At 37.7% G+C, this 18,283-nt stretch overlaps 1 protein-coding gene across 1 annotated transcript in view; it reads right to left on the reverse strand.

The window, feature by feature from the left end:
* The window catches only part of LOC141508065 (CUB and sushi domain-containing protein 2), a 619,633-nt gene that overhangs the window by 78,518 nt on the left and 522,832 nt on the right, over positions 1–18,283 (reverse strand). Inside the window, exons 41-44 of the mRNA XM_074216347.1 lie at positions 17,438–17,615; positions 15,950–16,095; positions 6,704–6,784; positions 925–1,038 (exon numbers count right to left, since the gene is read on the reverse strand). Of these exons, the coding sequence (XP_074072448.1) occupies positions 925–1,038; positions 6,704–6,784; positions 15,950–16,095; positions 17,438–17,615 (519 nt within the window). The remainder of the gene's footprint in view (positions 1–924; positions 1,039–6,703; positions 6,785–15,949; positions 16,096–17,437; positions 17,616–18,283) is intronic.

An 18,283-nucleotide genomic window follows, 5' to 3' on the forward strand; every position in this document is an offset into this window, starting at 1 on the left:
GTACTCCTGTTCATTGACAATCTCCTACTTCTCCATGTATAAAATCCATGGAACAATATGGAGCCTACCTCTCTTTGAGCCCCTCACTCAGGATGCCAAGACTATAGAGACAACACACTTGGACTTATGCTTGATCCACTATGGGCACTGTTTTTAGGAGGAAATATAGTACTCTGCTTTGAGGAAGGACAAGCAGCAAATATGAATAAAGTAAAAGAAAGCTTAGTAAGTCATGTATGCTTGATTTACAATGAGTTATAAGAAGTTAGGGGTTGGGGACAATTCTTCCTGCAACAGGTTCCTGTGATGACACAGTTATTGTCCTGGCAGTCACTGTTCTAGCTGACAGGCAACATAATCAGCTGCTTTCTACCAGACTCAGTCCTCAAGAAAAGAGAATTACATTTAAAACTATGCCAAAATTAGCTAGCATTCAGAAACTGGGAACTAATAGTCAACTGGCAGCATGTTCTATGATTCTCAGGAAGGAAAGGATGAGACTGCTATGGTCCACACCCCTTTAAATTTAAGGGAACATTATGATCACACCTCTCCATTCACCCACATGGACTAGGAATTTGAGCTAAACAGTCAATTATGATTTTCTGGTTCCTCTTACTCCCATGGAATCTAAAGAAAAGGCAGAATAATCATTGTCTCCATAGGTTTTTAGTTCAAAGTCAGGGTTACTTGATGAAATGTATTTAACTCTCATATAGAAGTAACTATGTAGTCAAAAGGGTGATTGGCAACATGGCTAACATGGCAACATGACTACTGAATAGACAGGGGTTTGGGTTCTAAAGTCTATACTGAGAAACTCTAAACAAAAGCTTGTCATTCAGATTAAACCCTCAAGGCTATCTCAGCACTTCCTCCTACCAAATTCTGAATCTGAGGAATGGAATAATTCTTGGTAGTTACCTTCACAGGTTGGAGGTGGTCCTTCAAACTGAAGATGAGTCCCAAGTTTGCATGTCAGGATTTCACTTCCCACCAGGGAAAAGCCAGGAAGGCATCTGTATCTCACAATGTCCCCTGAGAAAAAGAGAACAAGGCTTCTCTAGAGACAAAGCCAGTGAATTTCCTCATTTCAGTTAATATCTCAAAGAATCTCAAAACTGAAAGTAACTTGAAATCAACCCATACCTGAACAAGATTCCCGATTACAATATCCTTGCCAATTCTCTGCTTCAAGACCCCAAAAGGAAGGGGAATCCACTACTTCCTTAGTTAGCCCATTTCATTTTGCCTCTTTGCACTTTTGTTCCATTGCCTCTGGTGCCAACAGAACATGCATTATTTGTCTTTTACATACCAGCACTTCAAATACTTGAAGATATATAGCATCCTCTCTCTCTCTCTCTCTCTCTCTTTTTGTCTCCAGATTAAACATTCTCATTTCTTCAATTAATCATCATATAACCTATTTTCTAATCCTTTCATTCTCTTGGACATCCTCCTCTGAACTTGTCTTTTCTAAAATGTGACATCCAGAACTGAACATAATATTCCAGACAGAGTATGATAAGAGTGAAGCAGAAGAGGGCTCCCCGCCTTTGTTTTGAATGCTATTTCCTATTAATACCATCAGAGATGGCATGAACTTTATGACTGCATGTTACTCTGCTGATGCATATTGAGGCTGTAATTCAATAAAACTGAGACATTTTTCAGAATAAATATTGTCAGGCTACATCTTCCCAAACTTATACAGCTGATATTCTGTTTTTAAGAATAGGATTTGATATTTATCCCTATCAAATTTAATTTCATTAGTTTTGGCTCATCATATCATCCTCTTAGGGTTATTTTCTATACTATTGGTGTCATTCAATGCGCTAGTTTTATATCACCTGGTACAAGTATAAATTCCATTGCTTGGTATTTAAAGTCCTTCCCTACCTAGCTCTAATCTACTTTGCCAGATTCATTACACCTTATTCTCCTATGTGAACACTACAATTCAACAAATGTTCCTTGTACATGATGGTTCATTTCCTGTCTCTCTGCCTTGGCATTGGCTGTCTCACTTGTGTGGAAATCAAGTGGGATGGAAAATGAATCTCAAAGCCTCTTTCTTACTCCTTAGTTTTCTTCAAGGTTTAGTTTAAACAACACCTTTTGCCATGAAGTCTTTCCTGACTCCCTAAGTTTCTAATTCCTGTATTTCCTAGATCCCACCAAAAATCACCTTTATCTATTTTGAATCTCTATATGTACAGATTCTTTTCTTTGTCTAGGCAATGAGTTGCTTAACAGAAAGGTCTTTTTTTGCTCATTTTTGAATCTTTAGCACCTATCAAATACTAAAGACTTAATATATGCTTATTGAATTACCTAAAAATGAAAAATTCCTTATGTATTCCTTGATACAAGTCATTGACCAAAGTGCTGAATAGCATAGGGTAAAAGTAAGATCCATGTAGCAAGACTCCACTAGAGATTTCCTTCCAAACTAACATTTATCCATTCATAGCTACTCTCTGTTCAACTATTTAGGCAGCCCCCAAAATACCTTTCCATTGTGTCTTAAAGAATAGAACAAGAGATTTATAAAGTGCATTGTGGCAAAAGCATACATAGCAGGGATTGGCAATCTGTGCTAAATCCTAAATCCTATTTTACATCGTTAAAATTTTGTTCTATTTAAGTACTGTTTTAGTTTATTAGAAATGTAAAAACTATTCTTAGCTTTGCAGAACCACCCAAAAATACATGGTGGACTGGATTGGTCCTCTACTCTAGTTTGTCAACCCTCTTATAAAGCATTTCCCTGACAAGGTAAAAGGAAAATGAAATTAGTTCAGTATGACTTGTTTACAATGAAACCCTGCTTCGCTCTGTCATTCCTAGAATGCAGAAATGGCTTCCTAATTGGGCACTCTGTCTCAAATCTCTCCCCACTCCAATCAATCCTTAATATAAGCAATTTTCCTAAAATGCAGGTCTAACAAAATCATTTCCTTACTCAAAAAACTTTAGTCCTCCATACTCCTTGTATCTGTTATAACTTGGTCTAAACCTATCCTTCCACTATTATTAAACATTATTACTTTTCTTAAAAATTACAGTGCAGCCCAATTGGTCTTTTCACATACGAAACTTTAATTCCTGTCCCTGGATTTCCATTGACACCTATGCCTAGAATATATTCTAACCTTAACTCTGCTTCTCTTAAACTCCAGTTTTCTTGATTTAGTTCAAGAATCATCTTCTACTTGAAGTTTTACTACAATGCTACAATGTACTCTCACTTTATTAACACAGCCTCTCTTAATCTCTAACTTCCTTGATGGCTTCTACATGGTTTTTCCTAATTCTCCTAGTCATTCCTACACTGAAAATTCCCATTCCTTCTTCCATTCCCCTCAATCCATTCCCCCCATGCCCATGTTCCACTCCAAAGCTACCCACCTTCTACTGTGTTCTTTGGAATGCCTGTTCCATAGGCAACAAACATTTAAAATCTTTTCTTTTCTCATTTCTTCCATCTTCTGGCTCTTACTGTGATCTGGCTCCCTCCTGATGACACAACCTTCCTGGCCTACCTTTCTAGCACCAGTTAGTTACTTAACCTCTGTTTGCTTTTTAAAACACTATTTTTATAGAAAATATTCTTCCTACTAACTCTGTCCTCTGTCTATACAGTGACCTTCAGTTCCTTGACCCTTTAATTCTCTTCCAAGTCCCTACCCCAGAACAAGTTTTTCTTTTCTCTTTTCCATTCTTGATCCACAGCTCAACTGTACATTTCCCTTTTCTCTTGTACCTTATTTTGTCCTACCAAGCCTCAGTTTTGGATCACTCCCCCCATCTGTTGCCTTCAACTGTGTGATGCTGAATGAAGCTAAAGAAAATGACAAAATCATGTTGACTACCAATTTATGTTACATAATTTGTACTGGCACCACATTGCTGCTAGACAATCCTTCTATATCTCCCTTAGTGATTCATATGGAAAGCAGCTAGGCAGCACAGCTGATAAGAGTACTCAGCTTCAAAGTAGGAAGACCTGAGTTCAAGTGAAGCCTAGATACTAACTAACTGTGTGACCCTGGTCAAGTCATTTAACCTCAGTTTATCTCAGTTTCCTCATCTGTAAAATGGGTTGTTGTAAGGATTAAATGACATAATATTTGTAAAGTACCTGGAATAAGGGCTATAAAACTTTGAGTAATTATTTTGATCATCCCACTCCCTACACTGAATCTTTCAAACTTTTTCATCCTCAAATTTTCCATGACTCCTCCTGACCCAATCCTCTCAGCTCAGAATCTTGTCTCATATTTTACTTAAAAAATTGAGACAGTTCACCAGGAGCCCTTTCATTTCATATCACCCAGATATCTTCTGCCACCATGTTCTACTTCACCCTGGTCTCATATGCTAAGGAAGCCCTTCTCCTTGCCAATGCAAATTCCCTCTCACATACAAGTGATCCTGTGCTTGTTTTCTCCAACAGATTCCCCCTTCCAGGAGGCACACATTCTCTTATTTTCGATTTCTTCCTAACTTCTGGATGCTTCCCTACTGCCTACAAACATTCTCAGCTGTCCCTAAAAAGCCTCCTTTGATCTATTCATTACAATTAGCTATTGTCCCATATCTCTCCTCCCTTTGATGACTAATTTCCTTGAGAGTCATCTATAATAGATTCTTTTACTTTTCCTCTCACTCTTTTTTTCAGCTATCTACAGACTGACTTCTGATTTCATTACCCAACTGAAATTGTTCTCTCTAGAATTACCAATAATTTATTAATTTAGAAATCTAGTAAATTTTCCCCCCAGTCATATACTTTTTTACCTCTGTAGTATTTGACAGTGTCAATCAACTGTTTGTCCTAGTTACTCTCTTTTCTCTAGATTTTTGAGACCCGATTCTTTCCAGGTTCTCCTAACCATCTGATTGTTCCTGATCAGTATCTTTTACTGGATTTTTGTTCATGTCAGGTCCACTGACCTATAGGTGTCCTACAGTTCTGGCCTGGTCCCTCTTCTCCCTCTATTCTAGTTCACTTGGGGGGGGGGGTCTCATCAGCTAACATGGATCCAATGATCATCTTTATGATGATTCTCAAATCTACTAATCATGTCCTAACCTCTCTGTTGACCTCCAGACTTTTATCTCCAGTTGTCTATTGGACTTCTCAGATTGGATGCCTCATGGATATTTTAAACTCAACATATTTAAATCTTATTTTCTCCTGAAAATCCTTCCCTGTTTCTGTCTTTACTAGTTTCACTGAAAGTACCCCCATCTTCCCCATCACCCAGGCTCACAGTCTAGGTGTCATCTTTGACTTCTCACTCTCACCTTGCCTAAATCTGCTGCTCAACCTTCATAGTAGTCCTTGAAACTCCTTTCTTTCCTCTGACACTGCCACCATCCTGGTCCAGACCCTCATCATGTCAAGCCTGAACTATTGCAATAGTTGCTAGTTGATTTCCCTGTCATAAAACTATCTCAACTCCAATCCATCATCCATTCAGTTATGGAAGTAATCTTCCTAAAGCACAGTCTGACTATGTAAGTTCCCTACTGAATAAACTCCAATGATTCCCTATCAAAAATAAAATCATCTTTTTTTTATTCAAAATCCCTAATAATCTGTTCCTCCTTCTCCCACATAATCATACCTTTCGAGTTTTCTCACACCTTATATGCTGTCATGTACTCTTCCAACTAGCTACACTGACCTCTTTGATGTTCCACAAACATCTCAAACCCTCAGTTTTTAGATTTTTCTCTGACTGTCCTCCATGTCTGGAGCAATCTCTTCCTATATTTCTATCTTTTAGCTTCCCTGTCTTCCTTCAAGCATTAGTTAAAATCCCACCATCTATAGGAAGATTTTCTCGGTTTCATTAATTCTAATGCTTTCCCTCTGTTATTTTCACTTCAGCCTGTATTTAGCTCACGTATACATAGTTGTTTTTATTTTTTTACATATTGCCTCCTCCAATAGATCTGAGCTCCTCCTTGAGAGCAGGGGCTATCTTTTGCCTTTCTTTACATCTTCAACAATTAGCACAGTATCTCATACATAGTATGTACTAAATAAAAATTTAATGACCAACTGTCACTTTTGCCTTGTAATCTTTTTTCCCAAAATATATAATAGTGCCAGAAATAGTTAGTGTATAATAAATGTTTGTTGTTTGAATGCTTTCCATTACCTACCCAGCTGAAGTACTCTACCCATCATCTAGGCTTTGAATTCCTTTTATGTAATTGGCGTTTTTTTGATTTATAGCACATTACCTATATATAGATCTTATCTCTCAAGTTCATTCTAAAACTTGAGGATTGGGACTGTGTCTCATTTAATCTTTATAGGAACTGATTTAACATTTATTGTAAAGTGCATTACACATAGGAGGCATTTATAAAAGTTTGCTGAATAAATTAACTCGTTGAATAAAAATGTCCAAATCACAAGAATTTTCAGCAGAAATACTCAGTGTAACCATGCAAAAGACATGCCTCTTGAATACCCTTAAAGAGTTAAAAATCTCCTAAATAAGCAGGCTATTATAGCTTTTCTTCACAGAAAGTGGTCTCTTCTGTAGGAGTTTGCAGTTGGGTGAATTTTGCCAGAAAGTCCCTCCCCTAAGATGCTCTCATTCTAGATGCTCTCGATTTTAATGACTGAGCAAAGTTTCCTTCATTCTGGCTAAAATAGTTCAGTAGATGCTACCTATGTTAAATTCTTCATTTTCAGTGATGACTTCAGCATTAGGAAGGATGGTTGGAGGAGGACACTTGGAGAGCTGATAAGCTGAAAAGGGGGAAAAAACAGCATGTCAGTATATGAAATTACTTTCTGATAAATTTAAGACATTTAAAAAATGAACCTTTGACCTAATAGTTTACTATTTTCTTAGTATTTTATTTTTAACAATAAGTTGTCAGTATATTATAAAAAAATAAACACCTAAATATGAGATGGAGAGAAACAAGTGGTAACCATTATAATTAAAATATCACTCACATACATAGAATTCCTTGTAGAAATAACTCTTCTAGGTTTTGAATCTTTAGTAGACTAGCTAAGGCAATACTTTATTTTTTATTATAATTCTCCAAAATGCAGAAGTTGAGTCTGAGGAATGGACTCTGAATCACCAAAACATGGTGAACATTATCAAACTGATAGACAGATATATGTGGTTATTGGAACATGATGGTTCAATAAGTTTGTAGACCAGCTAATTTATCCATGGCTATGGCTGACACCCCTAACCCCAGCCAACTATCTTATGTATGGAGTTAAAAACAGGAAAGAAAGGGCCAATGACTCTGAACATTCCTCCTTTTGGAGATACAGATACATGCTCCTGACTTAACAATAGTGTGTCAGAAGGATTTTCTTTAAATTTAATTATCTGGATCTGAAGCTATAGAATGTGGGTCTTCCCTAGACTAAATTTACTGTCCTTGTGAGACTGGAAAAGCCTCTTCATTTTTCTGAACTTTGGGTTTCATATATATCTACCTATGTGTAAAAAGGGGATCAGCTAGTGAAGGGGCCTAATTCAGATAATAAAAGTTTATAATATAGAGTTAATGAACTTAAAAATTCTAATAATTGTATTTCAATATAATGGGTTTTCTTTATAAGCCAATAAAGCTTATTTTTGCTTTTAAAACCATGATTCTGAGAAGGTGTTCATAGACTTCACCAAGAGGGTTCGTGATGCCAAAGGGCTTCAGAAATGCTTCCTTGAAGCATATATGTAGATTTGCTCTTCCTGATGTGTCATAGACAAGATATATATTTTGTCTGGGTTCAAACCCACACATGGAGGCTGATGAATGTACTTCCAGCCATGAGTCACTGAGGGGATGGCACTTTAGTGATGAAGTATCTTCTAATTGACTGAGGATCCAGGACTGAGGATTTATAAACATAATTTAAGTAACTAATTTTTGAGATCTTCCCTGATAGATTCTGAGTGAGGAATATTGTTTCAAGTTAGAAGGGATGCCTTTGGGCCCTAGCCTTGCAAGAACTGAGAGATGGACTCATCAGTGGTTATGCCATATTTGGAAGTTAACTTGGTGAGACCAAAGCTATGTAGAAAAGCGAAGTGACCCAGTGCAGAGATAGTCAGAAAGCCTAGGGTTTAAATTCTTTCCTAGCATTTCCTAGGCATGTGACCTCAGGCAAGTCACTCAAACTCTCTTAGCCTCAATTTCTCATCTATAAAATAGTGAAAATAGTAACACTTGTTTCCCAGGGTTTTTGTGAAGACTAAATGAGATAACATGTAAAGCATTTAGCAAACCTAAAGTGTGACATAAATGGTAGCTATCAGAAACTGCAAAATATGACCCTATTCTCCCCAGTGATAGAGGTAACATAAAGGAAAGTACATAGTTGGGAGTAGTAGTGTTGAGAGAAAAGTTTATTGATATTAATTGGTTAAATGGAATTGAGGAATTAGTCATTGGGGAGAATACACATGAATGGAATCTTAACCCAACAAAATTACTGAAAAGACATTCTTAAACCTTCAGGGAGATCTGTAGTATCCTGAAGAGTAAATGCAGTCTTTCTTGCTTTGAACAAATGACTCTAGAGCATTTACACATAGAATTAATTTTTTTTAAAGGTTATGTTCAGATCATTTTCCTGAATTGATTTAAGAATCCAATGCAATCTTGCCCCAAATGTCATTTTTCTCTCTCCCTTTTCATGTTCTGATGGAAATAGACCTGACTCTATACTTCTCTACAAGAAAATAACAGGCTTTTGTGGAATGAAACCAGCAATGAGAATCCTAGTTCTCATTCCCTTTAAGTTTAAACTATTTAATGTAACTAGCTTGCAACAGTCTATACCTAAGGCTTAATGAATTAACTATCAGGGCCAATGAGATGAGACCTCCCCCTTTTGCACTAGAAAATTATAATTGTCTCATGGGGAATAAGGAAATGGGACATTTCTTTTGGTATTTCATTGTCATATTCTTCCTCATTTTGGTTTTTGCAAGAGTGGTGGAGGTGCTACAGGGTCTCAGTAATGCTTGTAGCAATTAAGTCAAGGTTACAGATAAATATAGAAAATAGAATTAAAACTCTGAACTCTGTGTTTCCTAAGTAAAGTTTTGTGTTTCCTAAGTACAATTCTGTGTTTCCTAAGTACAATTTTCCAGATAAGAAGGAGTGGCTCTCAGGTTAACTGTTTTTCTTTATTAACTTTGGGGCTCACTAGACATGCAGCTATCTTTAGGTGAATGTTTAATATGTCCATATGATAATTTGCCATTGCTCCTGGACCTGAGGCTATCTGTCCTGTTCTCCCATTATCATGGACAAATCACTGAGGGATGACTTACCATCAAGTCATATGCATCTTTGCTGCATTATTTATCTTTTACTTAAGTTATCCTCCCATGACTCACCTTACCTCTCTAAAATCAATTGTGAATACACTAGTGTTCATAACTTCCAAGGCTGTTGTTTGCTATAAAACACAAATGCTTTCTAATGTTTCATTAAGATGCTATGAAATAGGTCTATGAGTGAAAAGGCAATTATGAATAAAGGATATGAGGAATTGAAAAAGTAAGTATTAAGAAGTTATTTGTGAAAAACAAGGGCATACTTCTTTTAAAAGCCTTCAAACTTCATCTTAAATACTGTGTTCCTTCCTGAAAACTTCCTCAAATGCTCTGGCTCAAAGACATAGTAATCCTATTAAATAGTTAGCCAAATAGTTTGGCATCTATATTCCCTTTACTTATCATTAAATTAAATGCCACTCAACATGTATTGAGTACCTATGAAATGTAAAGAACCACATTTGTTTCTCATTGTGCATATTGAATTCATAGGATGTCAGCAATTCAAGATAATCTATTCTCTTCCATCCCCAGAAACCTTTTCCCAAGAGTGGAGTCACTAAAGACTTGTTGAATCACACAGGCAGAAACTAAGCAAGAAGACGGTACAGAAGAGAGGGTGTGGAATAAAGAAGTGAATTCATGGGCGGTTGTAAATAATGGTAGTGGTGATAGAAAAGGACCTGACGACAGAGTTGAGGAAAAGGAAGGGCTTGCTTTCTGCATTCCCCTTTAGACTGTTTCTGAACCTCTGTATTCAAAGAACTCAGAATAAGACCATTGTTTTGAAGTCTCCATATTGAAGAATTTTCAGTCTTAATCATTCAATATCCCTAACTTTACCTGCTGGGTGAAAGGGCAATTTGAATTGAGTACCGTTAAGTAATGTCAAGGAAAGACAGAGAGATGTGTTGAAAAGGTAAATTTTTTTAATAGCTAAGATTGTATTCTCAATGTAGTCCCCTTCCTAAAAAGAGGGAGAGTATCAAAGCTTGTCTCTAAATTCATGCTAAATTCTGTTCCTAGGAGCAAGATGAGGACCAGAGACTTTGACTTGGAGCACAACAGCAAATGACCAAGACAGGAGACAAGACAGTTTCCCCACTGGGGCACCTATGTTGAATTTTTCCACTATGGGCTGAGAGGCAAGCTAGCTGATTTACTTCTTTCCATGACCAGGATGTCAAAGAGAAGACCCAAGAGTCAATGATAATGTACTGAAAATTGGGCCAGATCAGAGTTGGACAGTGATTAGTGGAGATTCAGGAATGGAAGTCTGTTAGTGAAAGTGTTTGAGAGATTCCTTGTCTCTGCCTCCCATCAAAGTCACAAGTGCTGTTCTTGGAATGCAAGCTCAGAGCCACATACTTATCTTTCTCTCCATTTTGCCTTTTCTCACTCCCCAATGGAAAAGAGAATGAAGGCAAAGTGATTCAGCCTATTTCTTCTTTCCTTCTCCCATTTATAGCTGCAGAATATGTGATAGTGTTTAGAGCTGTCATCACTTTTCTTTTCTTGGTATGTATGTGACATTGTATTAAAAACTTGAGAGTTATTTGAGTTTGTGCCATTTTTGATTATCTAAATGAGAGAAGTGAAATGGAGGAAGGAGAGAGAACAAACCCCAAATGGAAAAAGATTTAAATTACAGAGCTTTTATAAACTCAATTTGAATTTTCCTAGTGCAAACTAGCCAGAGGTTCGAATCATATACTTAGTTGAGACTAGATAGTATTAAACTAGAAGTAGAACAATTTTGGGTGCTATATGAGATACGAGAAGAGGATATGAGATAAGGAAGGGGCAACCAAGTTATTACTGGTGTTAGGTGAAAGTTATACTTCTGCAAAGAGAAAGGGGTATGAATTGCTGAAAAGGAGTTCTTCCTCTATCCAAGTTAAGGGATTATTGACACCTCACCTTACCTTGTTCACCTAATGGGTTTTACCATCATAGAGGTAGCCAAAACATATCTGTCCAGTATTTTTTTATACAGGTTCACAAGGCCTTTGTACAGAGAAAATAGTACATGGGCTCAGTCCAGGGTTGCCTATAATATAGATCTGCTCCCAAGTGAAAATTCCTTGGACTGAGAAGTGAAGAGAAGGGTAGATCATAGATAAAGATTTCTAGGGACATACAAATTATGGAAATGTACAAACTTATACAAACATATATTCTACACACATGCAATTTAAAAATTGTATACACATACATCCTGGTAGAAACCCAAAGTCTCAGGTTTACTGCATGTTTTACAGTTATCTACTGTTTTTCCCCAATTTACTCACCAATTCATCTATAAGAATAATCTCATTCCTCTGTTACCTATCATTTCCTTCACTTTTACTCAATAGTTATTTACCTGAAATTGAGGCCCACCCATATCTCTCCTCCTGGCATCAGATTTGATTTTCTTCTTATTGTTTGTTTTTCCTTTAGACTTTTTTCTGCCCAGAAGTATTAACAAGGGAGACATCAGCAGGAGTACTTACATGCCAAGGCCTGACTCAGGTTCACACCCAGGTTTCTTTGGTCCTACTCTATACACTAATGGAACTATAAGTAAATCCTGACCAGCACATAATTGGGTGAGAGTATAGAAAAATAAGGGAAGGGCAGGGAAACTATAGAATTCAGATAGCAAAGAGAGCACAAGAAGGATAGGGAAGAGTGAAGAAAAAGGGAAATACAGGAGCAATGACTAGACCAGACTAGGAGTCAGGAAAGATTCGACACTTATCTTGCTATTCCTTGGCACTCCTACCACATGAGATGGATAAGACCTCAGACGGAGAAAAGTCTAAAGAAACTTAGTGTTTTGCCTACCCTACTAACATGCCAACAGCTGTTAAGAAGTCAGGGAGTACATATACAAAAAATATTTATAGCAGCTCTTTTTGTAGTAACAAAGAATTGGAAAATGAGGAGTTGTCCATTAATTGGGGAATGGCTGAACAAGAGTGAAGAGAGCAGAACTAGGAGAACATTGTACACATTAACAGCAATAGTGTGAGATGATCAATTATTATGGACACAATTCCTCTCAGTAGTTCAGTGATCAAGGACAATCCTGAGAGATCTTATATAGAAAATGCCATCCATATACAAAGAAAAAGCTATGGAGTCAATGCAGGGCAAAGCATACTATATTCACTTTCTAAATTTCTTTTATATTTTTGCTTTCTCATCTTCACCCAAGTCCTAATTCTTCTTTCACAAAATGACAATATGGAAATATGTTAAATGTAATTACACATGTATAATCTCTATCAGATTTTTTTCTCTCCATGGAGATGGGAGAAGGAAAAGAGGGAGGAAGAAAAACACATAACTCAAAAGTATGCAAAAGAATGAATGTTGAAAATTTTCTTTTGCATGTAACTGGAAAATAACGACTTACAAAAAATAACAAATTACAAAAAAAGTCACAGAGTATGAGGAATGATTTTGTTTTTAAAGACCACTGGATTTAGAAATTGAAAGGACATTTTCTTTTGCATGGTTAGGGTCTGTAATCAGATTGCAAGGAAATGAAGAATAAGAAATGAAGGCAGTAAGTTAGACAATCAATTATTAACATTTGGCAATAAAAGGAAAGAGAAATAGGGGTCAATAACTCGGTAGAATTGCAAAGTGGAGGGAAGGTCTTTTAAAGGGACAGAACTGGGGATGTCTGTAGTTTCTTGGAGAAAGAAGGTGAACAGAATGAGACTAAAGGTAGGAAAACAAAGAATAGAAGAACCTAGGAGAAAGGACTCTGAGAGGTCCATATAAAGTATTTGACTCAGCTGTGGAATAGGAAGGGGAACTTAAGTGGAAGTCAGGAAATATGACTCTAGACCAGCACTGGATAGATACTTCCACTAACTAGCTTTGTAAAATGTGGGAATGCTACCTTTTTTCTATCAAGAAACTTTTTGGCAGTTATCCTCAAGGAGTTCATCCATTGGGAGGTGCTTCTTGGGATATCAGTGGAATACTTATACTGTCTGTCATTTCTTTCTCTGGACATATGACCAGTCTATTTTTTCCATAATTGATGACATCCTTTATTACAGTTCTTAATAGTTTCTTATTTCTTGTCTGTTAAAGCCTATTCATACCCATGTTTTATCTTTTTATTCTTCGAGTGATATTGTTTTAATTCTTTGAATGTTTACAGTATTTTATGACTCTCATCCATGTAGCCCAGGTAGAATAGTGGTATATAAAAAAAATGAGCCTATTTTTTGGGGGAAAGACAGGAGTCGCTATTTTATTGCACTTAATTTTTTTCATTGTAACGGAAATTAAAAATTTTTTTCATTATAATGGTAATGGCAGCAACTATTTGGTTTTGAAATGAACCATGTATACAACAAACACTACTCATCAGGTATAGACCACAGCTGGGAGATTTAGGCAGTATTAAAAGATATCAACCTATGTTACCCACAACAATGGGCTAATAGCAATAGACTGGTCATGTGTCAAGAGAAATAAATAAAAAAATGACAGACAGTATGAGTGTTCCACTGGTATCCTAGAAAGCACTTAAAAACAAGGGATGAGAAAAAACTTAAGGGAGGAGATGAACAAAAGTAGCATGGGATGACCAATCATATACCGTTGAATGTAACATTTCTCATTAATAAAATCACATTTCCATCTGGGTATAGAAGAATAAGTTTTACACAGACACAAACCTACACACTCACACTCACAAAATACCAACAATGATCCCTGACAACTGCGTGACACTTTAAAGCTTCCAAAATATTTTCCTGCCTGTTTTTTCATTTGATTCCCCTTTCACCATAACTAAACATAAATAAAGTGTGAAGCAAAAATAAAAAAGTGAAGGTGATCTTGCACTGCCTCAATGGAGGCAAAACTTTCAGGAATGAGGAAGTGTTAGTCTCTCTATCATCGATTCTATTTAGACACTCCTGGAGCTTGTGTTCAGTTCTAACAGAAACTATTTAGGAATGACATTGAAGAGCAAGAGAAAAAAACAACCAAGACTGTGAAGTACCCTAAGTCTATGTTATATGAGAATTGGTTGGAAGTAGTGATGTTTAATTAATCTAGAAAAAGTAGATATGTGGGGGTGGTGGAGGGAGGAGGAAGATAATTGTCCTCAATTATTCATCACAGATTGGAGATTAAACTTGGTTTACTTGAACCAGGAAACATCACATTGCTAAGAAGTCCATTTAGGCTGTGTTTTCTTTCTTTCTCTCTCTCTCTCTCTCTCTCTCTCTCTCTCTCTCTCTCTCTCTGTGTGTGTGTGTGTGTATTGGAGATAATGATGGAGGGAAAAGAAAATTAAAAAGACATTTAAAAAATTCTGAATAATTAGGACCTTCCAAAAGAAGGAGGAGTTGTATTAGGAAATACAAGGATTTCCCTCCTTGTAGGTCTTAGAGCAGAACCTTTATGAGTATTTGTTCTGTTTGTTATACTGGACCTTCTTTTTCACATACAGGTTGGACAAGATGGCCACTGAGACTCTTCCAACTTAAAATTCTGTGAAAATAGATAGGAAGAGATAATTGTGCCTATCTGACATCTTAGGAAACAAACTCAAAGGGAGAATTCTTGTCCAAAGTGATCCAGTCAATCAGAGGGTAGAATTGGTGTCTCCTGATTTCAAGTGCACTATCTAATAGACTTATAGAGAAATGCATTCCTGTTATACCCACATGCACACACATATATATGGGTGGTCAAAAAGGGAAGGGAATAAATTTTTATTAAGTAATAGGTACCAAGCTAAGCACTTTACAATTATTATCTAATTTGATCTTCACAGCAATCCTGCAAGAGAGGTACTTTATTACACATTCCAAAGCTGAGAAAACTGAGACTGATAGAATTTAAGTGACTTGCCCACAGTCAAGAAAGTTAGGAAATGTCAGAGGCTGGACATGAACTCAGGTCTTTCTGACTCGCAATATAAGACTCTACCCAATGTGCTCTCTAGGAAGAACTGGGTTAAACGCTCAACAAGAATTATGTTAAACAAATTTACTATTTATCTAGAAGGGTAACACAATTAAGAGAGAGACATAACAATGTACCTAATTAATGATCCTTTAAAAACTTGTACGTTTATGTGTGTCTCTGTATGAGTGTGTATCTGTGATTGTGTGTAAATATTCAAAAAAGCCACAAGAGGGAGCCAAAGCCTGATTAAAAAAAAACAATTAAAAAAATGACTGCCCAGGATTTTCCCATTCTGTCTTACTGCCTAATTACAACTAATAACTCCCTAAATCATCCCTAGGAGGTATATGAAAATATTCGTGGCTTCTGAAGATAGGTTCAAACACTAGAGAACAGTAATGGGTTTGTGGACAGCCATGAGGACAAGGATGGGACCCAGAAGAGCCAATATTTCAATCAATGAGCTAGCCTGGAAGGATATGCTGCCACATACTATGATATAGATTTGAGGTGGTGTACTCATCCCTTAAGGACCCACCAAGTCTTGAATTAGGTAGATGGAACAGTGTGACAAATTCTCTTATGGTCCTTACACATCCCTTGCCCAAATTCAATGACAAAAGTGTTCTGACCCTTGACACCCTGTCCCCAGGGGTGATACTGACCAGAGAAGGCAATGACGAAGATCCCACCCACTGCCGCATCGCTGTGGAATTTGAGCAGGACCTGGTTGGTTGAGCTCTGGGCTATTTTCTTGGCCGAGCTGCGTGTGAAGACTCCCAACTGGGGAGCTGTCTGCTGGGGCCCATCCCTGTCAGCCAGAAAGAAGGCTGTCAGTGTAGTGTAAAGTTGATAAGGGTTGGTCCCATGGGTGCCTCCCAAGAGAGATCTAGAAATAGTTTCAATTCTCTTCCCACGGAACAACATCATTCCCCAAAGTGACTCATGTTGGATTTAGAAGATCCAGTTTCATGAATTTCTTTGAGGCACTAAGTTAATCTCCTTTTTTTTCTAGTTAGGAGAATTCCAGTCTTATCTACATTCATGTGAGCATTCTCTCTTCTTTCTTCATTAATATGTTTCTGTCACTTCCTTTGGCATCTAGATCAAAACAGTTTCTCCAGGAAGCCTTTTTCTCATTGACTTCATCGCACCCAGACCATACCTTGATAATTTATTTTATAGTAACATCTTTGCTACTTATGAGGTTTAGGAGAATATATTGATTGTCTTCCCATTTTTCTGCCATCCTGAAAGGTGCTGAGGATCTCTCTCCTAATCACCCTCTAACTCCCCTCGCTACTTCTCTGACTTTAGAGAGAGAGAGGGAAAACTCAGTTTCTGAGTTTTGTGAAAAGAGCACTGGATAAGGTCAGATCTAGTATCAAATCCCCAATCTGCTCTTTAGTATTTGAGTAGCTATAGCAAGACACCTAATTTGTCTGTATTTCATTTTCCCTACCTAACAAAAGGCAGTCTGCACCTGATGATCTCTAAGATTCCTTCTAGGTCTAGCTTTATCTATGTTCCCCTATCCTCCAAAGCTTCCTTGGTTGATCAGGGGAAGTCAGAAGTTAAACAGAAGTTAAACTCTTCCACAGGAAACTCAATGCTTCAGGGCCCCATTCATTGCAATTTTAAATACAGGACCCTAGGAAGAATAGCAGGGGCTAACAGGATTTTAGAATCAGTTAGGGTTATTTTAGAGGGAGGGGAAGGGAATAGTTAACTACCCTTTTAGGCCCTCCCTCCCTTCCCAGGAAACAAAGGCTCTGACTTTCTGAACAGAATTAAAGATACATTCATCCATTCAGCACCCTTGAAAGCCCAAGAGGTTGATAGCTGCTATTTATGGTTGCCTCTGTTTTTTCTTTGCTAATAGAGACAGATAAACTAGCAATTATTTTTATTTGGCTTTGGGATACACTGACAGGTGTGATGTGTGTGTTTATGTGTTGGTGTTTGTATGTCTGTCTGTCTGTGTGCTGATCTAGAAAGTATTCTCAAACCATTGATAAAATCTTGTAGACCCTAGGTCATGCATATAGACAAGGGAAAGCTAAGCTTGAATGAAATGCTGTCCATAGATCATACCCAAAGCAGATACAGGATTGCCAATAGGATCTTTCTTCCCCACATCTAAAGCCCCTTACCAGATGGTGATGAAGTCATTGTCGGGCTCCATCTGCAGCAGGCTGAAGTTGAAGAGGATGCCATGGCCAGGGGGCACAGTGAGGAGCCAGGTACAATCCTGAGAGTTGGGATACGGGTTAGGGAAGCCAGGGGAGTAGACAGTGCCATTGTACAAGGTGATGTTCCCTCCGCAGGGGACTGTCAGGGTAGGAAACAAACAGAAAGAACTATACTTAGAGATTTTTATCCACCTGGATGGCTCAGATTGCTTTCCATGTGCCTGTCCATCTATCATTTTTCCCAATGCAACTAGATATCCCTTAACATTTTAAGCTCACCTGGTGGTGGGGAAAAGGGATGGGGGGAAAAAGATCCTTGACAGCGATTCATCTAAGAGGCCTCATCCAGGGCAGGTCCCTCATTGTCCCAGTATAGCCCATGCTCATTCCTTCCTTCATGCTGCCCCTCCCACTTGGAATGAGAGGCAGGATGCATGCTAACACAAGAGAGCTGGCCTTGGAATCAGAAGCATGGGTTTGGATTCCCAGCCCCACCACTTACTAGCTGTGTGAACTTGGGCAAGTCATTCCAACTCTCTGAGCCTCAGTTTCCTCATCTGTAAAAAATGAGGATAATAATACCTGCCCTATCTTTCTTACATAGCTGTTGTGAGGGTAATATTTGGTAAATTATAGACCACTAAATAAATGAGAACTATTATTATTCCCTTTATTCTATACCTGTCTTAGCTGTCCTTTAAGAACCAGTACCACCCCATGCGGGGCTGTGCAGTGAGGGGTGGCAGGTGAAGCAGAGCTGACCTTCACTTGTGATTGTAAAATATTGAGTGCATCCACCTGAGGTAT

Source organism: Macrotis lagotis, chromosome 1 (assembly GCF_037893015.1).
Source record: "Macrotis lagotis isolate mMagLag1 chromosome 1, bilby.v1.9.chrom.fasta, whole genome shotgun sequence".
Lineage (NCBI taxonomy): Eukaryota > Metazoa > Chordata > Mammalia > Peramelemorphia > Peramelidae > Macrotis > Macrotis lagotis.